At 66.0% G+C, this 26,094-nt stretch overlaps 6 protein-coding genes across 6 annotated transcripts; 4 read left to right on the top strand and 2 right to left on the bottom strand.

Annotated features, from left to right (window-relative positions):
- Positions 1 to 3,305: 3,305 nt before the first annotated feature.
- On the bottom strand, positions 3,306 to 3,750 carry EMIHUDRAFT_74645 (thioredoxin H-type; the record flags this gene model as incomplete). The annotated part of the gene is made up of 2 exons (XM_005774734.1): positions 3,306 to 3,478; positions 3,519 to 3,750. The coding sequence occupies 2 exons, from the start codon at positions 3,748 to 3,750 to the stop codon at positions 3,306 to 3,308; spliced, it is 405 nt and encodes a 134-aa protein (XP_005774791.1).
- A 961-nt stretch (positions 3,751 to 4,711) lies between these two features.
- On the top strand, positions 4,712 to 5,254 carry EMIHUDRAFT_240473 (hypothetical protein; the record flags this gene model as incomplete). Its single annotated transcript, XM_005774733.1, has 3 exons — positions 4,712 to 4,846; positions 4,918 to 4,982; positions 5,065 to 5,254. The coding sequence occupies 3 exons, from the start codon at positions 4,712 to 4,714 to the stop codon at positions 5,252 to 5,254; spliced, it is 390 nt and encodes a 129-aa protein (XP_005774790.1).
- Positions 5,255 to 7,295: 2,041 nt separating this feature from the next.
- On the top strand, positions 7,296 to 9,408 carry EMIHUDRAFT_240471 (hypothetical protein; the record flags this gene model as incomplete). The annotated part of the gene is made up of 6 exons (XM_005774732.1): positions 7,296 to 7,328; positions 7,426 to 7,645; positions 7,693 to 7,758; positions 7,837 to 7,895; positions 9,008 to 9,136; positions 9,199 to 9,408. The coding sequence occupies 6 exons, from the start codon at positions 7,296 to 7,298 to the stop codon at positions 9,406 to 9,408; spliced, it is 717 nt and encodes a 238-aa protein (XP_005774789.1).
- Positions 9,409 to 9,710: 302 nt separating this feature from the next.
- Positions 9,711 to 17,987, top strand: EMIHUDRAFT_368426 (hypothetical protein; the record flags this gene model as incomplete). The annotated part of the gene is made up of 6 exons (XM_005774731.1): positions 9,711 to 9,928; positions 9,958 to 9,959; positions 17,258 to 17,480; positions 17,557 to 17,678; positions 17,826 to 17,850; positions 17,887 to 17,987. Coding segments are annotated over 6 exons (691 nt in total), but the record flags the coding sequence as incomplete, so codon positions are not given.
- Positions 17,988 to 19,007: 1,020 nt separating this feature from the next.
- On the bottom strand, positions 19,008 to 21,088 carry EMIHUDRAFT_424605 (cysteine desulfurase NFS1; the record flags this gene model as incomplete). Its single annotated transcript, XM_005774730.1, has 2 exons — positions 19,008 to 20,324; positions 21,065 to 21,088. 2 exons carry the CDS (start codon positions 21,086 to 21,088, stop codon positions 19,119 to 19,121), a joined length of 1,230 nt encoding a protein of 409 aa, XP_005774787.1. The 3' UTR covers positions 19,008 to 19,118.
- A 4,368-nt stretch (positions 21,089 to 25,456) lies between these two features.
- Positions 25,457 to 25,899, top strand: EMIHUDRAFT_368420 (hypothetical protein; the record flags this gene model as incomplete). The annotated part of the gene is made up of 1 exon (XM_005774729.1): positions 25,457 to 25,899. A coding segment is annotated over one exon (443 nt), but the record flags the coding sequence as incomplete, so codon positions are not given.
- Positions 25,900 to 26,094: the final 195 nt, after the last annotated feature.

Here is a 26,094-nt window from a genome sequence, read left to right as displayed (position 1 = left end):
CCGCCCTCTCCCCCTCCGCCCTCACCGCCGCCGCCCTCGCCGCCGCCGCCCTCGCCGCCGCCACCGAGCCCGCCGCCACCGTCACCCCCGCCCCCGTCGCCGCCACTTCCCTCACCGCCATTGCCCAGCCCGCCGCCGCCATCTCCCCCACCGCCCTCACCGCCACGCTGCCAGCGCAGCCGCCGGGCGACGCGACAGCGGCTAGCGGCCGGGAGAGCCTCTCCAGTGCGGGCTGGGGGCGGCGGCGGCACTCTGCGGGTGGCGGGCGAGCTGCTGGCTGGCCGGCGGCGCGTCTCGACTCAAATTATGGGCCGCCTCTCGGGCGTGCGGCCAGGGGCCCGTGTGGCGCGAGGAGAGGGCGGCGCGCTCGGCGCGCTGGCGGCGGTGAAGCCTCTCAGAGTGGGCGCTGGCTGGCTGAGGGCGTCGGGCGGGTGTGGGGCGGCACTCGGGCCGCCGGACGGGCCGTGATGGCCCGTGTGGCGTTCGTGAGGGATTGTTTGGGCGCCCTGGCAGCCTCCCCGCCTGCGTGACCAGGGCCGGTTTGGCAGCGGTTTGGGCTGTGTGTGGGCTGGTCGCGGTAGGGGATATAGGGCTTGTTTATGGTCCCACTCACCACTCCCGGCCAACGGGGCCTCGCGGCACGCGGGGCGTCCTCGTTTGCAGTAAAAGGCCTCTGCCATCGCTCAGAGTCCCAATCCATGTGATCATCCGCGCCGCCGCGTCCCCAGATGCGACGTCGTCGGGGAGGGCGTCGTCGCGGGCGCCAACGTCGTCATCCGAGCCCCTACGGCTGTCCAAGGGCACGTCTGGGTGACCAGGGGCGGGGGCCGAGCCGTGAGTGCTCCGCCGGGGCGAGCTTCTGGGTCCATGGGACCGCTGCCGGACCCATCCGAGAGCCTCTCCGGACACGTTCGCTCGATGGCCTAGTTGGCGGCCGATATTCGACGACCAAAGCTCCGGGCGCCGCGGCCAGAGGTCCGCCCACGGCCCCAGGACTCGTGGTGGGTGTGGGGTGTGCCTCACGAGGCGGAGAGGCCGCGTGAACGCCCGTAGAAGCTCGCGAAGTGCGGATTTGGAGCGCCGCGCCGGACCTCCGCCGGGGCCCGCCGGGGCGTCGTATGGGCCTCGGGGTGCCCGAGAAGCTTAGAGGTGCGGTTTTTTTTGCTTGTGTCTATCGGTTCATGTCATGGACCGGCCCTGGGAAGCCTTTGACCGCGCGCGGAGGGTGTTACGGGGCCGTGATGATTTAGCGGGAGGGAAATCGGCTGGTTTGCCCAGTGTGCAGACACCGTCACCATCCGCAATTACGCCTTCCCTAACCCTAACCCTAACCCTAACCCTAACCCCCCCCGGTCCCAAGATCACCCACCCACGCTCCTGGCGTTGGCCGTCCTTGGCTACCGGCCGGCCGGTACGTACAACAGACAGAGAGAGAAAGAGAGTCAGTCAGACAGAGAGATAGAGAGTTGAGTGAGAGAGAGTTCTACAACAGTCAGCCTGGGCAACCTTTGCACGCGCCTCGGTTTCAACTTTCTGCCTGTCTATCGTAAGCTTTCTGCGTCGGCAACCCTAGCAAAAAACGTGACTTGTTTTACGTCAAGACTTTTACGCATTGCACGAGGCAACGCCTCCGCCGCCGCCACTCTTTTGCTGGAAGTACTGTGCCTTCAAGACAAACCCAGCGGAGCAACTGTGCAGTTGGACTGGCTGCGGGGCGTGTGACTTCTGCCAAAGCACGTCGATGGCGCCACCTCCGATGCCCCCACCGGAGGACGTGTCGCCCGAGGCTCGCCTGGAGTGCGGTAAGGACGGCTGGTGCTCGGAGCCGAGCCGGTGGGCGGACCTCGACGAGACGCACGCGGTGCGCTGCTGCCATGACGTCCAGGGCTCGCCTGCTTGGGCGTGGAAGCAGCAGGACACGTGCTCGGTGTGGGCGACGTCGCGGCCCGACGGCAGCTGCCGCTCGGAGAGCTTTGCCGGTGCGGCGGCGCTCTGTGCCGCCGCAGGAGCTCGCTTGTGCGCCGCCGCGGAGCTGCTCGCCGGCTGCACGCAGGCGACAGGCTGCGGCTACGACGAGGCCCTGGTTTGGTCGAGCGACGCGCGAGGAACTCAAGCTTCCCCTCTCTTGCCGCCGCCCGTCTCGCCTCCGCCGCCGTCTCCGCCAGAGGACGTGTCGCCCGAGGCTCGCCTGGAGTGCGGTAAGGACGGCTGGTGCTCGGAGCCGAGCCGGTGGGCGGACCTCGACGAGACGCACGCGGTGCGCTGCTGCCATGACGTCCAGGGCTCGCCTGCTTGGGCGTGGAAGCAGCAGGACACGTGCTCGGTGTGGGCGACGTCGCGGCCCGACGGCAGCTGCCGCTCGGAGAGCTTTGCCGGTGCGGCGGCGCTCTGTGCCGCCGCAGGAGCTCGCTTGTGCGCCGCCGCGGAGCTGCTCGCCGGCTGCACGCAGGCGACAGGCTGCGGCTACGACGAGGCCCTGGTTTGGTCGAGCGACGCGCGAGGAACTCAAGCTTCCCCTCTCTTGCCGCCGCCCGTCTCGCCTCCGCCGCCGTCTCCGCCAGAGGACGTGTCGCCCGAGGCTCGCCTGGAGTGCGGTAAGGACGGCTGGTGCTCGGAGCCGAGCCGGTGGGCGGACCTCGACGAGACGCACGCGGTGCGCTGCTGCCATGACGTCCAGGGCTCGCCTGCTTGGGCGTGGAAGCAGCAGGACACGTGCTCGGTGTGGGCGACGTCGCAGCCCGACGGCAGCTGCCGCTCGGAGAGCTTTGCCGGTGCGGCGGCGCTCTGTGCCGCCGCAGGAGCTCGCTTGTGCGCCGCCGCGGAGCTGCTCGCCGGCTGCACGCAGGCGACAGGCTGCGGCTACGACGAGGCCCTGGTTTGGTCGAGCGACGCGCGGGGAACTCAAGCGGGGACACCTCTGCCGCCGCCGCCGCCGGCAGCCGCGGCAGCCCCTCCACCGCCATGCCTGTCTCACTGCCAGTCCAACACCAAGGCCTGGGCGGACAAGTGCAACTGGGCCGGTTGCGGCGGCTGCTCGAGCTGTCCGGACTGACACACTGCAGCGAGACTGAGCTCTGACGTCTGAGGAGAGCGCGCCGCGCCCACACGACCCTGCCACACGCTCCTCACGAAGTCGCTCAGACCCAACTCAGCCAGAGCGGAGAGAGCACCATACCTCTTCATGCAGCTTTTGTCCATTGCTTGCCGCGTGCGTGTCTAATTGCGCACTTTATTACCGAAAACAGAGTGAACCGCGCGAGCTGGCCGGCCACAACTCGCACGTGAAAGGCGGACTAAGCAGCAACTCACAATTTTTGCACGGCGGCCTTCAGCTTTGCCACATCGGCACCGACGATCGTGTCCATGAGCTGTCCGGCCTTGTAGAACTGAAAAGTCGGCATCGCCGCGATGCTGTGATCTTGTGCCACCTCAGCAAGCTCATCCACATCCACCTGTGAGCAGGGAGAATCGGCAGGCGCTTCAGCGGCAGGCGCGCTGTGCTCGCCGCAGCGGCGAACGCGCCTTCAGGAAGCTCGCAGCGGGTGTCGCCTTGGCCAGCTCCGCAAAGATGGGCGAGATCATGCGACACGGGCCGCACCACGTCGCAGTGAAGTAGAGTACGACCGGCTTCTCACCGGCAAGGGCCGTGCTAACAGCGTCCTCGCTTCCGGCCGTCACGACGCAGAGGTGACGTCGAGCGGCACCGGCGAGCGCCCGGCTCGCTCCTCCTCGGTGTGCCAGCGAGAGCATCGACAGGTCGGCTCGCACAAGCAAGGCGCCCGAAAAGAGAAAACACCGGACTTCATGGCAGGGAAACCCGGTACGCGGGGCTAACCCTCGGAGACCCGTGTTTACTTTAAGGCCCTTTCCCTGCGAACGCGCACCCCCGGGGCTAGGGCTCTCTAGCCCGCAACCCGATCCCGATCATCCGGCCCGCTGGGTGCGCTTCTTAGCTCCCCGGCCCTGGATGTGAGGCTGATGACTGCACTCCAAGTGCTCCAAATCGCCCAAAGAGAAAAAATCAACGAAAAGCAAGAGGCCGCAGATCCAGCCTCATTGGGGCCCGGCGTGGGCGGAGGCAGGGCACTCGGACACACGCGATCGCTATATCGCTTTGCATGGACGCGCCGCGGCCTCCATCCTCGAGCGCCAGTCAGTCAGACTTCTAAGGTCCGACAGGTTCGGCACCGGGCACCGCCTCGGTATACAAAACGCGCCTGCGGGGGCGGACCCTTACAGATCACATATCACAGCGAGGCCTCTCGGTCTCTGCTTACCTTACCTTATCTCGGTAGTCTCGCTCTCGCGCCCTCTCCCGGCGTCGGGGCGCTCGCGGGCCGTCGGCTCTGTGTCGAATTAAAATAATAATAGGGTATGTATTTATCTAAGGAGAGGAGTCAAGACACAAGAGGGAGAAGCGCATTGGCTGCGGCTCAGGTCAGAGGGCCCAGCGACTCGTCGGTTGGGTGTAAACGGGCATTGCCTGTGGTCTTCAACGCACAAAGGGTGTGAATAGAGCTCTCCTGATCCTTCTGAGCACGAAGACCACTCGAACTCTTCTGCAGAGTTTAGTTTTCCCGGTGTTCATAAGCTGTGAATAGTTTATGCGCCCGCCGCAGCCCGCCCCACACGGGCCACGAGAGCCCTGCAAGCAGCTGGCATGTTCTATCGCCCGGGTGGCGGGCTGTCTGCACACAGACGTCTCGTCGCCATGGCTGACGCACGGATGGTCCGACCTGTGGCGGAGTTTGACCTCAGCTCGGCCGTCGGTGTCGGCGGGCTGACGGCGGCCGCCGGTTTCGCAATTCGCTCTGCCAGCTGCCAGCAGCCTCGTGTCGCCGCTCTCGTTGGCGCAGCAGCAGCGATTGGCCTTTGCGCCGTCGCTCGACGGCGTCACCGCCCATCCGACCTGCGCAGCTCCTGCAGCTCCTGCAGCTCCTGCTGTCAGTCTTCTGCTCTCACGCACTCGCCGCGCGCGGATTGTGCGCCGCGCCAAGCAGGACACGTGCTCATGCAAACAATGCGAGAACTTGGTTGCGCCGCTTAGTGGCGGCGCTGCTTTAGAGGAAGCGGCAGCGTGGGAAGCAAAGCAGATGGAGGCGGCGCGGCATGCCAAGGACTGCTGCTGGCGGAGGTTGAGCGGCTAAGTGCAGCAAGGGCCAAGGGCAAGAAGGGCAAGAAGAAGAAGAAGAATGTGGGCGTGGGCGATACGGGCGCCGCTAGGCTCAACGAGGAGATGCTGTCCTGCAGTTAGAGAGCTCGTAGCGAGCTCGATTTTGATGAGAATTTGATGAGAAATATCTCAATATTTTGAGCAAAAACGCCAAAAAATCGGCGCCTGCGGCGGGCCGGGGCCTCCGGCGGCGCCTGCGGCGGGCCGCTGGGGCTTCCGCCCCAGGCCCCGTTTACACCCGAGCTATGCCCCACGACCTGAGCCGGAGCGATTGGACGCAGTGTTCTGCTGCTATGGGGCGTCTCTAGGGGCGTCTCTCTGCGCAATCTCGCGAAAAAAAGACGAACAGTGGATGTGAGGTTAATGACTGCACTCCAAGTGCTCCAAGTGGGTCCCGCGACGGTACACTACCAGAGCCCAGAATATAAGCGTATAACTCTCTGAGACGAGATGGGATTTACGGACATGTGCATGCACATGCACATGGACATGGACATGGAATTCACTTCCAAGTCGTGCTCCAAGAGACTCGGAAGTCGGGAAGGGACCACCGACTAGCGACTACCCGTGCGAAACAAAAAGAAATAGAAAAGGCACACACTCTGGGGGGAGGCGAGGGCCCTAGGGGGTACCCATGCGGGGCGGAGATGGGGTCCCCCGGCCCGCCGCAGGCGCCGATTTTTTTGCCATTTTTTTTCGAGCGAGTTTTTACTTGTTTTCATGGGAATTCGGCGTACTTGCGGCCACATTGCTATCACGCCTTGCGACATCCTTTCGGCGCTGCTGACCGTGCCATGCTGCTCAACTGACCGCCTGCATAGCTCGCGGCCTTAGTCTTCGGCATTCAGTGACGACCTGATCGTACGGCCAGTAGGAAGGTGTCCTTCCAGCGCGTGCACGCTTCTGACGCAATGCGCGTCACAAACTGCCTCGGATTGGCTGCTGGCACTCTCGAGGCTATGCCTACACAGCCTCGCGCGCATGGGCAGTCAAGAGGGACCATGCACCTTCTCAGGACAGCGCCGGTGCCTCTCTCTTGGACCGGCAAACGTGGTGGTCTCGTGTCACCAATGTGGGACCAGTGCGGCATCGCGCCATCGACAGCTCTGAACTGCGCCTCACCACTGACCGGGTCGGATCGTGTCAAGCCTCTCGCCCGGCGGCCGGCCGTGTGCAGACGTCGGCCTGTCTGCTGTCTGGAGTGATCTGTCGGCGGTCAGTACGACCGATCAGGTTGGAGTTTTCTGATGATTGGAGGGTCTATCTACCTGTATGTACTCCTCGAGATCTCTCCAAATCTGCCCTCTACTCAACCGTACTCATTCGGGAAGTCGGTGCTAACGGAGACTAACGGAGCCGGAGCCCCGTTTCCGCACTGCTGCGCGGCGCACGGTGCCTCCGGGGGCCCCCGCCTCCCCCCAGAGGCTCAGCATCTCTTCAGCTCCCTCGGCCGAGCTCCATCATCTCTTCCGCACCTCACGAGCTGCACCAACTCTGACAAAACAAACGAGTGTTAGAGTTGTTTGGTATTGGCTAACGGACCTTACCCGCCTGTAACCTCTCTGTAAGGTATTGCTAAAAATCTCTCTCTCTCTCTCTCCCAACTCTGACGCGTTGCCCTTCCTGGCGTGGAAGGCGCGCCTGGAGAACTTCTGGTTCTGCCGGGTGTAGTCCGGCTCGAATGGGCACCGCCTGATGCCGCATAGGTGCGCCCACTTGCCGCAAATTGTTTAAAGGGTGTGGAGGAAGTAAGCCTGTACCGCGTTCTGTGTGTGTCTCGTTCACGGCCTTGTTATTGAGAAGAAAATACCTCCTATGGCGCTGTGCGCTGGCCTGTGAGAGGTTGAGGTGCGAGCCCTGGAGGCCCTGGGGATGGGGGGGGGACTACCCGCGGGCTTAGAAGGCCCTTCACAGCCTTGTTCACACTCCCTCGCGAACACGAGTACGTCGACAGCTGCAGGCCCCGGCGACGCGAAAGGTCCGCGCCGTCTCCCCGCACCTCTACCTCTCACGGGGGCTCGCTCCCCGGTCGGCTCGCTTTCGCACACCGCGCGCGCGGCTCCTTCGCCCCTCACCGCTCGCGGCGCCTCCTCTGCCGCCGCAGGCTCCTCCGCCGCACGCCATGTCTCCGGAAGGGTCGGATCTGGCGTACTCGGTGGCGTATGACTTTCTCAAGAAGCAGGCGCACACGAGCGGGAGCCTGGGCCGTCGCCCCCTCCCGCTGAGCCGCTGCCTCCTTCCCCCGCTCGCAGGGCCACAGCGCGCTCGCGGCCAGCCTGGTCAAGGAGCTGAAGCGTACCCCCGAGGCGCCCCCGGTGTCGCTGATGGATGTGCTGCACCCCATCTCTTTGGTCGCTGGCGTCAAGCGCAAGGGCGAGAACGGCGCGCCGCGCCCGCCTGACCCGCCGACCCGCGCTGCCCCGCATCCGGCAGTAGCCCCAGCACATGCCGCCGCTGCTCGGTGCGAGAAGGGTGCGGCCGGCCTGGCCTTCTCACTGGCCCATCGCCTCGCTGCGCAGGGATCCTGCCGACCTCGAACAAGCGGAGCAAGGTGGAGGAGTCGGAGGAGAGCGACGACGACGACGGTGCCTCGCGCCGCCCCGCCACCACACACCGAGAGAGCGGAGGCTTGCGTGCGTGCGTGGAGAGCACCGCGCGCCCAGGCACCGAGGGGCAAGACGAGGATCCACTCCCCTCGGAGCGCGTGGGCAGCAGCCACCTCGTGCCTGCCCCCCCTCCCTCCCGTCGCAGACGACGACAGCGACACGTCGAGCGGCGGCAAGCAGCCGGCCCCTACCAAGGAGTCGTCTTCTGCAGAGGAGTCGTCGGACGACGACAGCGAGGAGGAGGCGAAGCCCGCCGCCGCTGCCGCCAAGAAGGAGGAGTCTTCGGACGACGACAGCGACGACGACTCGGACGACTCGGACGACTCTTCCGAGGAGGCGAAGCCCGCCGCCGCCCCCGCCGCTGCCGCCGCCGCGAAGAAGGAGGAGTCGTCGGACGATGACAGCGACGACGACGACGACGACGACGACTCGGACGACTCGGACGACTCCGAGGAGGCGAAGCCCGCCGCCCCCGCCGCTGCCGCCGCCGCCGCCGCCAAGATGGAGGAGTCGTCGGACGATGACGACAGCAGCGACGACAGCGACGACGACGACGACGACGACGACGACGACGACTCCGAGGAGGCGAAGCCCGCCGCCGCTGCTGCCGCCGCGAAGGAGGAGGAGTCGTCGGACGATGACAGCAGCGACGACGACGACGACGACAGCGACGACGACTCGGACGACTCGGACGACTCCGAGGAGGCGAAGCCCGCCGCCCCCGCCGCTGCCGCCGCCGCGAAGAAGGAGGAGTCGTCGGACGACGACGACAGCAGCGACGACGACGACGACGACGACGACGACGACGACTCCGATGACTCCGAGGAGGCGAAGCCCGCCGCCGCCGCCGCTGCCGCCGCCGCGAAGAAGGAGGAGTCGTCGGACGACGACGACAGCAGCGACGACGACGACGACGACGACTCGGACGACTCCGATGACTCCGAGGAGGCGAAGCCCGCCGCCGCTGCCGCCAAGAAGGAGGAGTCCTCGGACGACGACAGCGACGACGACTCGGACGACTCGGACGACTCCTCCGAGGAGGCGAAGCCCGCCGCCGCCCCCGCCGCTGCCCCCGCCGCGAAGAAGGAGGAGTCGTCGGACGATGACGACAGCAGCGACGACAGCGACGACAGCGACGACAGCGGCTCAGATGAGGCATAGGAGTAGCCGTCTCAAGTAGCGTGGTGTCGTGTTGGGGCTATTTTAACTCCCCGCCTCTTCTTAATAGGAGGCGGAGAAGAAGAAGCACACAGAGGGCCACACGGGGGAGCGCGCGCCCGCGGACGAGGAGGAGACGCCGCGCGCCCAGGCGAAGGCGGGCCGTTTCATGCGCGTCGACCCGAACGAGGCGCTGCCAGTTCCCCTTGCTTGTGTTTGGCTACGCCGTCGCTGCCCGGTCTCACGGCGTCGTCCCCGTAGGTGGTCTCGAAGCTCGGCGAGAAGTCGCTCATCGACAACAGCTGGGACGCGCTGCGCGCCAAGGGCCACACGTACGCCGACAAGGCGCAGGAGCGGCTCGGGCCGGTCAAGGGCAAGGCCTTCCAAAAGCAGATGACCAAGGCCAAGCGCGGGACCTACATGGGCGGCGCTATCGACGTCGGCGCGGTCAATAGCATCAAGTTCGAGTGAATGTGGCGAGCTGAATTATTAGTACGCGCTCTCTACGCGCTTTTATTGATTGCGTCGTGCGTGGCCGGAGCCCGGACGCCCCCCGCGTATATGTAAAAAAAATTTGTTCCAGTCTTGATTGCGTCGTGCGTGGCCGGAGCCCGGACGCCCCCCGCGTATATGTATATGTGTGAAGCTGTGAACTCTCTAGCGCTGTACACTGCGAAAGGGGCTCGACTGCGGGTGCGGCGCAGGGGAGCCTTACTGCTTACAGACTACCCCAAGAAAGAAAGACTCCTTATTTCAGCTGGTCGGCCGGCGCCATGTGGGCCTCCGGGCCTGCTGCGGCCCGGCGCGGCCCCCGGTTGTGGGTTGAGCACATGAGCTTGAGGCCGGGCTCGGCCCGGCCCGCGACGGCTGGCCGCGGACGAGCGCGCTCGCGCTGCTCGTCAAGATGGCGGCGGTGGCGATTTTGCGGCGACAAAAGTTCAGTCGTACAGCGCTCAGGCGCCTGTCGTCTTTCGCTCTGGGGGGAGGCGGGGTCCCCCGGAGGCACCGTGCGCCGCGCAGCAGTGCGGAAACGGGGCTCCGGCTCTACTAGTCTCTACTAGCACCGACTTCCCGATCTAACCCGGTCTAACAGAGGGCAGATTTGGAGAGATCTCGAGGAGTACATACAGATAGACCCTCCAATCATCAGAAACTTCCGACCTCAAATTACCCTCCCGTTCACTTTGTACTCGGCCGTTCCCGCAGTTCGAGCATTGCGACTGCGGCTACTAAACTAATACACACTACAAAGCGCAGCCCACGGCTCTACGAGCCGTGGGCGCGACAGACCCCAGCGGGGTTGCCGGGTGGCGCGCCGGCGCTGCCGGCACCACCCTCCTAGGCGCGCGCCGTGCGGCCACGGGGCTTCGGGTCAGGAAGCGATAATACGCGAGGCCACCGAGGCCAAGGAGCAAGAGGAAGAGGAAGACTCCAACCGTGAAGGCAGCCGCACAGCCGGCGTCGCAGCCCACGTCGACCCATTCGTCGACGACGCACGAATCGAAGAGGGATTCGAGGTACGCCGTCGACATGACGAGCGCACGCGGCTCGACGTCGTTGTTGCCGTAGCTCACGACCACCTTGTTCTGCGCCTCATGTAGCAGGAGACCGCTCGCGAAGCTCGCCTGGCCACCCTGTAACGGCAGCGGCCGGCTCACCGCCCTCACGCGGAAGGGTGGCTCTCGCTGGAACTTGTACGCGAACGTCGTGTAGGCGCCGCCGGGGCCGATCGAATGCATCAGCGCGAGGTAGGTGTCGTTAGAGTACTGGATGGCGGTCGCTGAGCCATGGAGCTGGTAGCCGTCCCTCACCAGCTGGGAGAAGGGCGCGAACGACGCGTCCGTGTACTCATGCCACGTCGCACATGCCCCGTCGGTCGCGCGCGCCTGTACGATGACGTGTGGGAAGATCGAGTACACGTAGAAGAGCTGCCCCTCGTGTGTGAAGGCGATCCAATTCTTCTCCGGCCGGTGGCGCTCGCCGCAGTCGAGGCGTGTGCCCACACCCACCGAGGCGGCGGCAATCGCGCCCGCGTCGGCCGTCGGCTGAATCGTAACGCTCTCGGTGCGCGCCACCGCTGCCTCGTCCGCCACCGCTGCCTCGTCCGCCGCGGCCGCCGCCGCGGCCGCGGCCGCAGCAGCAGCAGCAGCAGTGAAGGTGGGGACTGCGGTGGTGGCGGCAGTTGCGGCGGCGGTGGTGGCGCTCTCGCCGCGCGCCACCGCGTACATTTGCGTGACAGCGTGCTCGCACTCGCCGTCGAGCTCAACTGGCGGCAAACTTGAGAAGGAGATGAGCCACCGCTCCCCTGGCGGCGAGACGCGCATGTCGCCGACGGCAAGCAGCTTGGGGTCCTCAGCGCCCGTCACGCTCTTGCGCATGAGCGTGCGGTTGGAGCTGACGTAAAGGGGTGGCGTCTCGCAGAGACCATGCCACGAGCTGTTGGTGCGCAGCGACGGGGTGAACCGTGCCGGCGGCATCGCGCCGGACCCGCTGAGCCCCCACGCGCCCACGTCGTCCCATCCCGCGAGAAAGGTGGCCGCGTCCGTCGGCTCGGTGCTGAGCAGCATGTCCGACGACCATTGGGTGTGGATCTCGGTGACGTCCGCCACCGTCTCATCCTCCGCCTCCCAGTAGTAGCTGAGGCCCATGCTGATCGTCTCGCTGATGGCGTGCGCCCGCGCCGCGCGGACAAGCTGCGCTGGCGCGCCGTCCGCTTGCGGGACCAGCAGCAGGCTTGGGTTGATCACGGCTCGCGTGTCGTCGCCGGCGATCCTCCAGTCGAGCCGCAGGTCGACGCACTCGTCGGCGACACGCACGAGCGCGGGCGTGCGCGCGGCCGGCCAGTACTTGTACGGCAGCGCTATCACCAGCAGGAGAGCGCTGAGCAGCGGCGGGAGGGCCGCGAGCCTTCGCGCCTTGCTAGGCTGCCCCTTTTTGGTGCTCTGCTGTAGCCACCACGCACGCGCCGGGATGATCCAGAGCTCGGCGTAGAGCCACGAGAGCGAGAGCAAGAAGATAAAGAAGGGGAGCAGCGCGCCGTCGAGTGACTTGGACGGGAAGAGCTCATACGCCGAGAACTGCAGCACATACTGAGCAAAGGAGAGGTTGCCCCACGACGCGGGCGCGTACGCGAAGAGACGGGCGATGGGGTCGATGGCGAGACACTGGAGGCAGCGCGAGCCGAACGAGGGCTCGGCAGGCACCACCTCACCCACCGTGACGGTGATTGCCGATACCGACGAAGCGCCCTCCGCTCCGGCCGCCTTGGTGGCAGTCGCGTTCGCCGCGTCGGCCGCGTTCGCCGCGTCGGTCGCGTTCGCCGCGTCGGTCGCGTTCGCCGCGTCGGTCGCGTTCGCCGCGTCGGCAGCGTTCGCCGCATCGTCGCCAATGTCGGCCGTTGTCGCCGATGTCGTGCTCACGGGCGCCACCTCATTCGACGCGGCTTGAGGCTGCTTCTGGCTCCCATTTGGCGACGCCGCTGACGGCTTGCTGGACGCCGACTTGTCCTTGGGCAGCGGCGAGCAGCCGAGAATGATGAGGCCTTGGGGGATGAGGAGGATGGAAAGGCGCGTGGAGAGCTTCGCCGAGAAGGGATCGAGCGGGACGCAGAAGACGGTGAGGATGGTCCCGTACCCAATCACGCAGCCCCAGCCGATGCACAGGTGCTGGACCATCCACACGAGCCACGCCGGCGCGGACACGCCCGGCTCGCCACGGCGCGCCGCGAGCGCGCTCTTGACGCGCTCGCGCACACGGGCGAGCACGGCGCCGAAGCAGAAGACGTGGAAGTAGCAGAAGGGATGGAACTTGAGAAAGACGACGAGCACGTCGATGTAGGTCGCGGTCGAGTAGGGCGTGTGCGCCGTGTACCATGCGTTGGGCGCCACGCCCGAGCCGGGGTTGTACGCCTCCGGCAGAATGAACGCGAGCCACGGCGGCAGCGAGAGCAGCAGGATCACCAGGAGCGCGGCTCGCAGCGTGCGCAGGCGCAGCACCACGCAGGCGACGGGCTTGAAGAGGCACCAGAAGGGCACCATCGCCGAGAGGAACCACAGGTGAAGTTCAAGCGAGCGCTCGGTCACCCATGGCACCCACCCCTGCATGAGGAAGCCCTGCATCAGCAGCGTGTACCATTCGGCGACGACAGAGCGCCCCTTGGCCATGATGATGATCAGAGAGATCAGCAGGCCCACTGCGTATCCGGGGTAGATGGCCGAGGCTCGCTTGCGGACAGCGGCGACCGTCGGCTCGAGCTTTGCCGGGTCCTTGCGCCCGAGCTGCGCGTGCATGAGCACAAAGCCGGAGAGCATAAAGAACCATGGCACCCACGTGAACCCCCACCCGATGAACGCGTTGTTCAGCGGCCCGTACGTTGGCGGCACGGCGCCGCGATCGACCATGTGGCTGATGACCACGTGCACGCTGCCGAGAACGCGCGCGGCGTTCAAGCCGGCCAGGTGCTCCTTCCCCTCAACCGGCGCGGCCACGGCGAAGAAGCCGAGGCGTGCCTTCCAACGCGCCCATCTGCTCGGCGCCTCCTCCGCCCGCTTGGTGGCGGCGGCCTCGTCCTGCTGACGCATCCAGTGCACCCACATGCACATGGCTTGCACGAGCACTGCGGCGAAGGCGATCATGGCAGCACCCCACGCCCACGGTCGGCGCGCCTCCGGACAGTAGAGCCTGTTGACGCACTCTACCGGCTGCTGCGTGATCAGCGCCGCCAAGTCGCAAGCGCCGCCCCCGCCATCCTCGCCGTCCTCGCCGTCCTCGCCGTCCTCGCCGTCCTCGCCGTCCTCGCCGCCGTCGCCGTGGAGACCCTCCTCCGTTGCGTTGGCCAACTGCCGCCGCTGCCGACGCCGAGACGCGGTGTCAAACGCTGCAAACAAGCACTTGCGAGCCACGGCGCACTCGTAGTTACGAAAGCCGATCCATGATCCATCATAGTTACGCGACACGGCCCAGTCGTAGTCTTCGCAAGTACAGAGGTACCCGCCGTCGGTGCCCTCGCATTCGGCGTCGTAAAGGGAGGAGGCGTGGCACGATCGCGAGCTCTTGATCGCGCGTGCGACCGTCGTCTCGCCGTCAGTGATCGCGTTGAAGAGCAACTGCCAACTCCACAGGAAGAAGAAAGTCGAGTAGTGGCCACCGATCGCCTCATTGTACTGCACCGGCGTCGAGAATTCGTGCATATCGAAGAGGGCCCACGACGGCCCCAGCCTCTGCTTGGCGGTGGAGACCAGGTGGCCATACGGGTACGGGTCGGTGATGAAGACGCAGGTGACGGCGTCCAACGCGCACAAGGGCTCCGATGACGCCATGAGGGCCTCAAAGTGCGAGGCAAACTCCGGGATACGGTTCCTGTAATGGTACCAGATACCGGCGGTCGGGAAGAAGTTGAGTGCCGCACCGCCCCAGCCCTTTGACGAAGACACATCTGCAAGCGAGAAGATGGAGGAGGGTGATGGTAGGGGGGTGGGAATGGTTGCAAGTGCGGGTGGTGCCGGTGCCGGTGCCGGTGCCGGTGCCGGTTAGGTGAGGCAGGGTGGGGCGGGGCGCTGGGGTGGGGCGCTGGGGTGGGGCGCTGGGAGGGGGAGCGCACATGCTGGGCGCAGCACTGACTCCACGAGTCTCGTCTGGTAGTCGGCGAAACGGCCCTCCACGTGGGTAATGCGCACCATCTTCACATTCGGCACAAAGTCCGGTGCGGTATTAAACATTGCGTTCAAGCAGTTGGCGATCCCGTCTAGCCATTCCAACGCACCGTCAGCGCCCGCACAACCCAACGCAGGGTCAAAGTCGGAGTACGCGGCGGAGTACAGATGGACGAGCCGCCATGAAGAGTGGTGCGAGTTGTAGGCAAAGCCGCCGCTGGAACTGTCCTGTGCCCAGACGAAGTCGAAGACGCGCGCGCTGCCGACGCGCTGGCCGCGGTACACGTGAGATAGTAGTGGCTCCGGGACGCCGAGAGTCCTGAGCGCCTCGGCGTCCACAAAGGTGCCGGCGATGCCGGGTTCGATCAACTTGAGCAACTCATGCGTCATGATCAGGTTGTTGGAGCCGCCCGTCGTCACGGTCCAGCGGTTGGCCAGGAGGTTCAGCACGGCGTCGGGTGTGTCGTAGAGCTCATACAGGCAGCCGCCTGCCGGCAAGAAGGTGTCGCCCGCCCACGTGCCAGACGTGCGTAGTTCCGTGCAACGAGGCGGGCTGGGCGGCGGCGGCGAGAGTGGCGGCAAGCTGAGCGGCGGCGGCGAGGGAGGCGGCAGGCGGGGAGGCGGTGGCGGAGCCTGTGGCATGCCCTCTGGAACGGCGGGCGGGAAGGACGGCGGCGGAGGCGACGGCGAGGACGACGGCGGCGGCGGTGAGGGCGAGGTGGACGGCGGCGGCGGTGAGGGTGGCGGCGGCGGGAGAGGAGTCACCGATGCGTACGCCACGCTCTGCGTCCGGTTCACCTCGCCCGTGGGGAACCCGGCGCCCACCGGAGCTGACGCCACGAGGGCCTCCGCCGATTGGCCCACGAAGCGGCCGAATTCGGGCGTGCACTGGAGGGCACCGCGCAGGACGCAGAGGCCGCTCGCGAGCGTGTAGCCGCCGCAGCCGAAGTGCTCGGCGCAATACGCTCGACAACGCTCTTCGTCGAGCGAGGCCGACGGAGGCGGCGGGGACGGCGACGCGGAGGGAGGCGGTGGCGACGGCGACGCGGAAGGAGGTGGACCATTGCGATTTCCTGCGAAGACGTAGAACTTGCACACCGTCAGCCCCGCCGCAGACGGCCGGTTGAGGTAGATGTAGCGCCCCAACGCGTTGATCTCCACCTCCAACATCACGTTCGACAACACGCTCACGTCTGACTTCACCAGCGCGTTGCCCGTGTACGTCTCCGCCGTCGAGCCGAGATAGATGTCGACGTCCGTCAGCCGCTCCGCGCAGCAGTCGTTGCGGTTCTGCAGCCGCACGTAGCGCACATACACCTCGCTCCCGAGGTCGACGCCCCACCATTGGCTTGTGTATTGGCCGCACTCGGCCCACGGCCGTCCCGTCGTGCTGTCGGCGTATGACAGGTCGCTCACGGGCGCCTGCTTGTAGAACAAGCTCGAGTCCTGGTACGTGGTGGCGGCGCGGAGGTCGAGCAGCTGCACGTCAGGCGGCGGCGGCGACGGCGAGGCGGACGGCGGCGGCGGCGACGGCGAGGCGGACGGCGGCGGCGCAGGCAGGGCGGAGGGCGGGGCCCCGTCTACGAGCGCCTCCGCCTCCGACCACCACCCCTGCGCCTTGCCAAATTGGATCGCGTCTGCCGTCGCGATCACCTTGAGGAGCGGCGAGCTCCCACACGCCCCCACCCCGCCAGCAAAGACGGTGCCTGGCCCGGCGGAGGACTTTTCCAGTAAGCCCGCTCCATTCGATCCACTGAAGGGCAGTCCGTAAGGGAAGGGCAGATACGGCCGTTCGCACGGCACCGCACCGGCCGTGTAGTGCGCCGCGGTCGTGACGAGTGGCTTCGCCAGCGGGTGCACGGGCAGCTGCATCAGCTGACACTCGTCCTCGACAAAGGACCAGACCTCGCAACCCGACGTCTCTTGGCATAGGCTGCGGCAGGCGGCCGGGTCCGTGATGACGGAATGGCCGTGCGCGAGCGCAATCTCGGACCACCTCGCGGCACGTTCAAAGCACTCCGTCGAGCTGCATGCGACGCCAAGCAGCGGGGCGAATCCGTCTGCACCAGCAGTGAGGTCGCCATAATGGCCGCTCACATCAAACGCGCAGCTCGATGGAAGTGGAGACGGAGGCGACGGCGATGCAGACGGAGGCGACGATGGCGGCGATGGCGGGAGGGGAGGTGGCAGATCCGAGAAGCCATTCACGTCGACCGCCGCAACGTTGCTGGAAGGGAAGAGCAAGAGGAGGAAGAGGAGGAGGAGCGGGTGGGGTGAAGCGATGGACATCGTGCGATGACACTGCAAGCGATGCGCGCTCGGGTTGCAGTTGAAGATAAGGGCGCTCTCGAACTGCTCACTCTCTTTGTGCGCGAGCCGCGGTCAAGGCGTGGGCGTTTCACCTTGATAAGGCCTAAGATGAGTGTAGTGAGCTGTGAGCTGTACACGGAGCGAGGGTCTGTACCGAGGCGTACAGGAACGGTACAAGCAAGACTACATCAGCCAAGCCGCGGTTGAGCGGACGACCGACAAACAGAGCAGAAAGCAAGCCGGCCTGACACGTCCCGCACATGTCCCTGTTCACACAGACATCTCTCGGCGCCTGCGGCGGGCTGGGGGACCCCATCTCCCCCCCGCATGGGTACCCCCTAGCTCGCCTCCCCCCAGAGGTCTTTCGTCTTTTGTCGCCGATTTCGCACACGCGCGCGCCGCGCGACCCGCGTCGCTCCGCGAGGGCATGAGCCTTCCGCGATTCGATCCCGCAGCCAAAAGCTGCTCGCTCGAATCGCGGCCGACTCTGCCACCGCGGCTGCAGCTGTTGAGCTCTCCAGAAGACTGGTGCCTCATATGCTGCCTCCCTGCGGATGCTGCCGGCGAGCCTGGCGGTCCGCTGTTACTACAAGGAAGTGCTGACTCGGTTCTACCTCGAATTCTTCTACCCTCACGACTCGGAACGCGAATGTGACAGGACCATCGGGTCCTTCAGCCACCAAAGCGAGATCACCCGAGAGCAGCTGAGCCTGCCTCTGGCCTCGCCTCCCTCTCCTTCAGGCATTCGTGGCATCCTATGGGTCGTCCAGAGAGTGATCTGTGATCTGTAAGGGTCCGCCCGCAGGCGCATTTTGTATACCGAGGCGGTGCCCGGTGCCGAACCTGTCGGACCTTAAGACAGCATTGTAGATCCCTGGGCGAGGGTGGTGGCGTCCCCGTCGGGAGTATCGACCTCTGGCTTGTCAGCCGGTCACTTGATGACGACCATGAAGTACAGCGATCGCCACCTCGCTGGCCTCTCCGCAAGGCCCCCCCGACCGCGTCGAACTCACGGCGCGGGCTCTCTCGGCTACCGGGACCGGCCCCAGCTTCGGCTGAGGGCTAACAAGCTGCCGAGCCCAAATCACTGTGAGAGTCGTGATTTCTTGTTGGTTTTCTAAAATCTCTCTCTCAGACTACCCCTGCGGTGATGGTATGGAGCGGGGCCGTACACTGCTCGGTACCCCCCCTGCACAACTAAGCTCATCCCTGCTGCTAGGGGGGGGGGGTCCCGACCCCCCCAGCAGCAGAGCGCACTGGACCAGCTCTCCCGCCTCTTCGCCGCCGCCCCCCCCTCCAGCCTTGGCTTCGTGTTTGAGCGGTATGCTCGAGGCGGTTGTGTTCACCGCGCCTTCGAGCCCAATACACCTTCTCGTCGTGTCGAGTGCTGGCGTTTTACAAACACTTGTGACCATGTGAGTCTATTGTAATACCACACGCGCCTATACATCAGTGTAGTCTCATCATCGAGTGATTGCTGGCCTGTGGCGTATGACCTCGCGCGGATATCACCAACGACGAGCATGCGAAGATGGGAACAATATCTTGTACAGCCCGCTGTGCTCCCCGCTGTGCCACGGCGTATGATGGGCTGCGAGAGCCGTATCTTCCCCCCTTGAAGCAGAGGCGCCGCGAGGCACGAGAGGCGTAGAAGAGAGGCTGGCGTGCCCCGCACCTCCCGGTTGGCAGTAGGAGGGCCCGCCGGTAAGACCACTGATTTTGGTGCCGACCATAAATTCTCGCCACTGGAACGCATGCTACTTTACAGCTGCTGTCTGTACAGAGATGCCAGCACCCCCCACAGGCAGAGCGCTCCTGCTGGGGGGGGGGTCCGGACCCCCCCAGCAGCAGAGCGCTGCTGCTGGGGGGGGGGGTCCCGACCCCCCCAGCAGCAAAACGCTGCTGCTGGGGGGGTGGTGGCCATGAGCTTAGTTGTGCAGGGGGGGGGTACCCAGCAGTGTGCGGCCGCTCATGGCTCACCCTGTAGTCCGCCATGAAAGGAGCGTTTGCTTTCCCGGTTTGGGGCGCGGTGGCGCATATGCTGCCTGCCAAGTGGTGCATCCAGATTTTTCCCAAATTTGAAACCCATACCGCTCATCCGCTCAACATGAAATGAGGTTTTGGCTATGAGCATAGTACGGGCACCTGGATTTCGCGCGCGGAGCGCGCGCCGGCGCTACCCCGGACATGTACCCGTTGGCCTGTGAGTGAACACGTGTGTCAACTTGGCCCGCTGTCGGAGACCTTCCCTGCTGCTCCGTCGCCTTGCCCCCACTGGCGCCGAGCCTCCTCGGCGATCAGGTCCGCCGCGAGCGCCACCTCTTCGAGGGTGGTGTGCCGGCCGGTGGACAGGCGGAGGGTGCCCACCGCAAACTCGGGCGGCACGCGCAGCGCGCGCAGCACCGCCGAGACGGAGGCGGCGTTGGCGTGGCACGCGGCGCCCGCCGAGGCGGCGAGGCGCTCGGAGAGGGTCTCGAGCAGCTCGGCGGCCCGCACGTCGCGCAGGCCGATCGAGAGCGTGTTTGGCAGCCTCCGGCTCGCGTCGGCAGGCCCGTTGACCCTCGTCGACCCAGCGGGCAGCCGCTCGACAAGGGCGCTCTCGAGCGCGTCCCGCGTGCGCCTCATGTGCTCCCGCAGCGGCGCCGCCTCGGCGCGCGCAATCGCGGCGGCGGTGCCGAGAGCGACAACCATCGGCGTGCACTCGGTGCCGGCGCGCCGCCCGCTCTCCTGCCCGCCGCCGTGTATCATGCGGGGGAGCGCGAGGCCGCTTCGGATGTAGAGCGCGGCGATGCCCTTGGGCGCCCCAAACTTGTGCCCCACCAGCGTGAGCAAGTCGACCCCGAGCGCACGCGTGTCCACGTCCACCTTTCCAATCGACTGCGCCGCGTCGGTGTGAACGAGGACGGAAGGCCTCAGAGCCCTGACCGCATCGGCAATCTGGCGGACCGGCTGCACCGACCCAACCTCGTTGTTCGAGTGCATCACGCTCACCAGAAACGTCTGCTCTGTCGTCGCTGCCGCCACCGCCTCCGCGCTGACCAAGCCCTCTTCGTCCACGGGCACGTAGGTGGCATCGAGCCGTCCCGCCGCACAGAGAGCCTCGATGCACAGCTCCACCGCCGGGTGCTCGATATTCGAGGCGACCACGTGCGGCCGAGGCAGCGCCGCCCCTCCCGCACCTCGCCGCCGCGCCTCCTCCATCTCCAGCGCGCCGACAATGGCAAAGTTGTCGGACTCGGAGCCGCAGCCCGTGAAGCAGATCTCCGAGGGCTCAGCGCCGATGAGCTCCGCCACCGCAGCGCGGGCCTGGACGATGGCGGCGCCGCACGGGCGACCAAAGGCGTGGCCGGAGCTGGGGTTTCCCCAGTGGTGCGTGAGGTACGGAGTCATTGCGGCAGCCACTTCGGGCCACACCGGCGTCGTCGCCTGGTAGTCGAGGTAGACGCAGTCGCCGTGCTCAGGCGCGCGAGGCAGGGGCGAGCCGATGCTGCTCATAGAGCTCTATGCTGAGTGTCACCGAGTGTTGCTTTGGAGTTTTTTGGGCGTGGGGGGGGCTCCAGGAATTGGGCTGCCGCTTCCGGTGCGGGACCCTCATCGTCTCACCCTCCCTCACTGATGTGTGGCGAGGGCAGGCGGTGTGCGTTGTCGCGGGCGGTCCGGGCGGCCGCGCCTCCAGAAAGTCGCCGGACTGCAGCGCGATCGAGAGAGGCACGTGGTCGTCAAAGGACAAAGCCGCAGTCGGACTCGAGAGCCGGCGGCGTCTCAGGCATGACCGCGGCGCACATCATCCGAGCAGACGAGACGCGCGGCGGCGCGAGGCGGCTGGCGGGGGCGCCGTGAAGGCGAGGCCGAGCGTCACGAGGGCGGCGACTGTCGTCATACGTGGGTGGTCCGAACGGACGGCGGGATCGTGCCCGCGGGCGGTCCGCGGCGCATTGCGCCGCGGCGGCTGATGGGACGCGGCTCGAAGGCGGCTCCCGCGAAGGCACGTCTGGCACTCGTGGCGCGGGGCTCGTCTTCGAAAAAGTCGGTATTGTATGGCTCTACCCGGTACCCGCAACCCTCTCGCTGACATGCGCGCCCCGTCGAGCTTACGGCGGGGGGGCGCGCTGCGGTCGCACGCCTCCCAAGTCATATGCCACGGCGTGAGGCCTAGATCAGCACACGAGCTTCTGCTCGCGAACACTCATACAATGAATTGACATCACCCCGATGAGTGCGAGTTAGGGCTAGCAGTAGGCCGCTAGCCTGTGAGGGAGCGTCTATAGACACCTGAAGTGAGCGTGTTTGTGGTGTTGGTGTGGCGTCTGAGCTTGGATCTGTGACTAAAGCCGGTTACCACTGATGGATCCCCACCCGAATAACACACAGTGAGCGCCCCAGCGCTTCACTACGCCCTCCGCGCGAAATCTCGCTAGTGCTGTGAGAAAGTATATTGTACTTTTGAGTAGTACGGGTACGGTTCCCGAGACCGCCCTCTCCGCCCCTTCCAACACCGACGTCACGATCTCCGCCATCCCAGAGACTCCTCTTGATGATCTCCGCCATCCCAGAGACTCCTCTTGCGAGCCCGCCACCATCGATCGTCACCGCTGCCCTCGCCACTGACGCCCTCGCCATTACCACAACTCAAGTCTTCTGGAGAGCATTTACATCGATGTGGGAGGCAAGGCCACCCGTCGATGCTACCTGCTACCAAGCGGTGGGGCAGGAGATTGGAGGGGCCCCTTGCAGAGGCAGTCCTAGAGCCTCACAGCAGCTCAGCGGAACCTGATTCAGCTCTCCAGGTTTGGGGCGGTGCGGTTCGAAAAACCACTTTGGCTCAGCCGTGTCCTGGATGGGCGATCTCGCGCAGGACCAGGAGGAGGCGGCTCGCCGGCTGATCGCGCTCGTCGAGTACACCAAGGAGCTCAACGAGGTCTCGCGCCGCGACCTCGAGCCGCGCCTGGCCTTGCGCGGCCCTGCTGATGCCGCAAAGGCTGCTGGTGACGACATCGGAGTGATGCTGCACGAGGGCTTCCTGGACAAGCTGAAGGAGGCGGAGCGGACCGTCGCATCGCGCGACCCCACCACCGGCAAGCAGCTCAAGGCGCAGCGGCCTGTCGTCGCGATGATGGCGGATGAGGATGACGTGCCCGCGGCTGCCGAGCCGTCCCGGCATGGACCACGACGACCGCTCGCCGGCCGCCCAGGCGGCGTGTGCGGCCTACGCCTCCCTCTTCTCCTCCCACCAGGAGGCGTTGCGCGAGGGGCGAGGCGCGCAGCTCACCGTCGGCGTCGGCCTCGTGCGCTGGCGTGTGGACGCGTCGACCGTGATTGACCACCCGCTGGTGATGATGCCGGCGGAGCTGCAACTCGACGCCACCGGCGCGTATTGCGTCCGCATGGCCGACGCCTCCGCCCCCGCCCTGTGGACATTCCCAGGGGTGCGGCCGCGCGTCGCAAGAGGTGCTCCGGTTCACAGCCTCCGCTCCCTAGGGGCGCACGCCCTTCCTGTCTAGGTGCCGCGCGTCGCCGCGGCGCTCAAGCTGCTCGACGAGTGCGCGCGCGCCTACGGCTTGCTCGGCTCGTCTCCGCCGCCGCCGACCGCAAAGCGCGCAGCTCGCAGCCGCCCGCCGTGAGCAGAGAGACGAGTCGAGTACAGCGGGTCCCGCCTGGTAGGCGGGCGTGGGAGCCGCTTCTGCAGCGCGCGGCGCAGACACTCGCGGCCGACGGCGTCTACGTCGACGGCCCGCCGCGCACGACCGCCAAGGGAGCGCTGCCCTAGAAGCAGACTGCTGCACGCTCACCCTCCTGCCCCCACCCGGACTTGGCGACGGCGGCGCTCTGGATGGGGCGTGACCTCCTGCCTCCAACCTCCTTCCTTTTTGAGCAGGTGTGACGCCGCGCGAGCGACGCTCCGAGATCGCCCGAGATAGCGCGGCGCGGCCCCGAGATCGCCTGAGATAGCGCGAGATCGCCCGAGATAGCGCGGCGCGGCCCCGAGATCGCCCGAGATAGCGCGAGATCGCCCGAGATCGCGCGGCGCGGCCCGGGGCGGGGTGGATGGGTTGGGAGCGAGGGGGCGGAAGTGCTCAGTGCGGTAGATTGGCGAGCTCGAGGCGCGTGAGCCGGACCTGTGAGCCGTACCACCCCCTCTTGTTATCTGCGTTGTTGAGCCAGGACTCAACATACTCGTTCTGTTGCCGTCCCAAACTGTCACTCCCCTTTCTCCCGGCCGGGGTGGGGCGCGCGCGCGGGGGCGGCGGGTGTGCGCGGGTGTGAGGGATGTCTGTGAGCCCGAGAGCGATATGCCATGTCCGCCGTTTTGTTTTCATAACATCAAAGGTCGGTAGGTACAAAGGTGAAGAACAGCCAGGCTCGGACTGGACACCAACGCGGTATGGGTGGACGCTGGACAGATGATGACGACACGCACGAGCGACACACAGACACAAACAAGCTCACAAGACACACAGCCAGCTGGCTGCCACATCGAAGTAGGTAGGTAGGTACAAAGGTGAAGAACAGCCAGGCTCGGACTGGACACCAACGCGGTATGGGTGGACGCTGGACAGATGATGACGACACGCACGAGCGACACACAGACACAAACAAGCTCACAAGACACACAGCCAGCGGGCTGCCACACACCCTGAGTCGGCGTACACATAACTCAGGGCCACATCCTCCCTGTCGCCCCCCCCAGCACTCCACGGTGCCAAGGGCACAAACAAGGGCACAACTCAAACAACAGACGACAGGAAGTGACATGCGAGGCTAGAGCAGGCTTGCTCTACCTCCAGCAATCTCTCCGGCCGGCGAGGCACGGACGAGACCGTGTGTGGGGTCTAAGTGAGGTGTCTATGGACGCTCTCCTCACGGGCTAGCTGCCTGCGGCTAGCCCTAATCTCGCACTCACGGGCAGTGACAATTCAATGGGTGAGTGTTTGCGAGCAGAGGCGCGTGGGCTAAATCTAGGCCGCACGTCGTGGCACTATGACGAAGTTAGACGTGCGGCCGCAGCGCGCCCGCCGCAGGCTCGGCGGTGCGCGCGTGTTAGCGAGCAAGTTGCGGGTGGAGCCATGCCCGACTTTTCGAAGGTGAGGCCTCTGCGACGAGTGCCAGCCGCGCTGCGGAGCCACATCGAAGGCTAAGCTCAAAAAAAAATACACGCGGAGAGAGAGAGACTACATGTACACCAAGAGGGAAATTTTGGTGAGTCGTCTCAGTCTCACGTGAATTCGTCCCTGTCTCACTCTCAGCGTCTCAGCGGTGTCTCAATAGATCCATCACTCCGTCTCACTTCCGTCTCACTTCCGTCTCTGACTGCCTTCTCGTCCGTCTCAGCGCGGCAGGCTCCCGAGAGTGCCGAGATTGCCCAAGATAACCCGTGCAACCTCATGAGGTGGTCGGGGCAGTGTGGCAGGCGCCCGAGAGTACCCGAGATCGCCCTCGTGATGTGGTCTGATGTGCAGTGGTCACCTCGGGGCAGTGGCAGGAGCCCAAGCACGCAACCTCGGGCAATCTCGGGCATTCTCGGGCGCCTCCCACTGCCCCCCACATCACGACGTTGCACGGGTACTCTCGGGCAATCTGGGCACTCTCGGGCACTCTCGGGCGCTCTCGGGCGCTCTCGGGCACTCTCGGGAGCCTGTCGCGCTTGAGACGGACGAGAAGGCAGGAAGAGACTGCGTGAGACGGAAGTGAGACGGAGTGATGGATCTGTTGAGACACCGCTGAGACGGCAGGAAGGAGAGACGGAAGTGAGACGGAAGTGAGACGGAGTGATGGATCTGTTGAGACACCGCTGAGACGCTGAGAGTGAGACAGGGACGAATTCACGTGAGACTGAGACGACTCAACGTGACGCCCCATGTACACGGTGCTCAAAGTCGATCGGCCTTACACAGGCAGGCGAAGCGATGGGCTGCGGCACGAGCAAGCCGGGTCTGACCTACGAGGAGAAGCTGGCGCGGTGGCGCAAGCTCGGCGGCGGCGACCTGGAGCGTGTCCTCGCGAGCGGCGCCGCCGCCCTCCTCGACGCGCAGTGGATCATCCGCCACGCCGAGGCGGGCGGCGTCCTCACCCACCGTCAGGCGCTGCCCAAAGAGGCCTTCCTCTCCCTCGCCGACCTCGTCGAGGCGACCAGCGACGTCCCGTGGCTTCCCGTCGGAGCGCTCTCCTACCCGTGGCTGACCAAGGACCACCCCGACCCGCTCGGAGCCAACCTCGCCCGCGTCGCGAAGGCGCTCAAGGTCCTGCTCACTCTCATCCCGCGGCTCGGCGTCTTTTGGGACTTCGGCTCGCTGCACCAGCACCCCGACCCCCCCAACGGCGTCCTGCGCACCGAGGAGCAGAACGCGCTCTTCAAGGAGGGTTTGGGCTGCCTCGGCACGCTCTACTCCCACCGGCACACGATCGTGCTGCGGCTGACCTCCTTCCCGGACGGCCACAAGGCGGAGATGCAGGCCGATGGCACCAACGTGGCCAAGTACTTTGACCGCGGCTGGTGCTACACGGAGCAGTGCTGGGCGGGCCTGACAAAGTCTGGCCGGCTCTCCCTCGACCTCGGCAAGATGCGCGCCGGCAAGGAGTATGACTTCTGGAGCCTCCGAGCCGACTGCACCCAGGACGGCGGCCGGCGCCCTCCGCTGCTGCCGTCTGCGTTCGCGGCGGAGCTTGAGAAGAAGAGCTTCACCAACGGCAAGGACGACAAGCCGCTGGTGAAGCGGCTGTACGAGGCCGCCTTCGAGGAGCAGTTTGGCAAGGCGACCGAGCTGATCTACTACGACCTCGGCTGGGGCGACGCGGAGGCGGCGCAGCTGGCGGAGGTCCTCGCGAGCGGGGCAGCGCCGCGGCTCGAGGAGCTCATTCTCGACGACAACAAGATTGGCGACGAGGGCTGCAAGGCGCTGGCCGCCGCCCTCGGCAAGGAGGGGGCAGCGCCGCGGCTCGAGACGCTCAGTCTCCGCTTCAACCAGATTGGCGACGAGGGCTGCAAGGCGCTGGCCGCCGCCCTTGGCAAGGAGGGGGCCGCCCCGAGCTTGAAGGCGCGAGACGCCCCCCTCGCTGCTCGCCCCTCCCCCGCCCAATGCTCATCGCACCTCCCCTCGCGTGCAGCTGCTCGGCGTGGGCCACCAGGAGCCTGAGCTGGTGGCCGTGTGCGAGGAGCGCGGCATCAGGCTGGTCTGAGCCTCTCCAGCCCCGGCCGGCG

The sequence above is a fragment of the Emiliania huxleyi genome (assembly GCF_000372725.1).
Source record: "Emiliania huxleyi CCMP1516 unplaced genomic scaffold EMIHUscaffold_309, whole genome shotgun sequence".
NCBI lineage: Eukaryota > Haptophyta > Isochrysidales > Noelaerhabdaceae > Emiliania > Emiliania huxleyi.
Note: the sequence above shows the minus strand (reverse complement) of the source record. Positions and strands in the feature narration are given on the sequence as shown.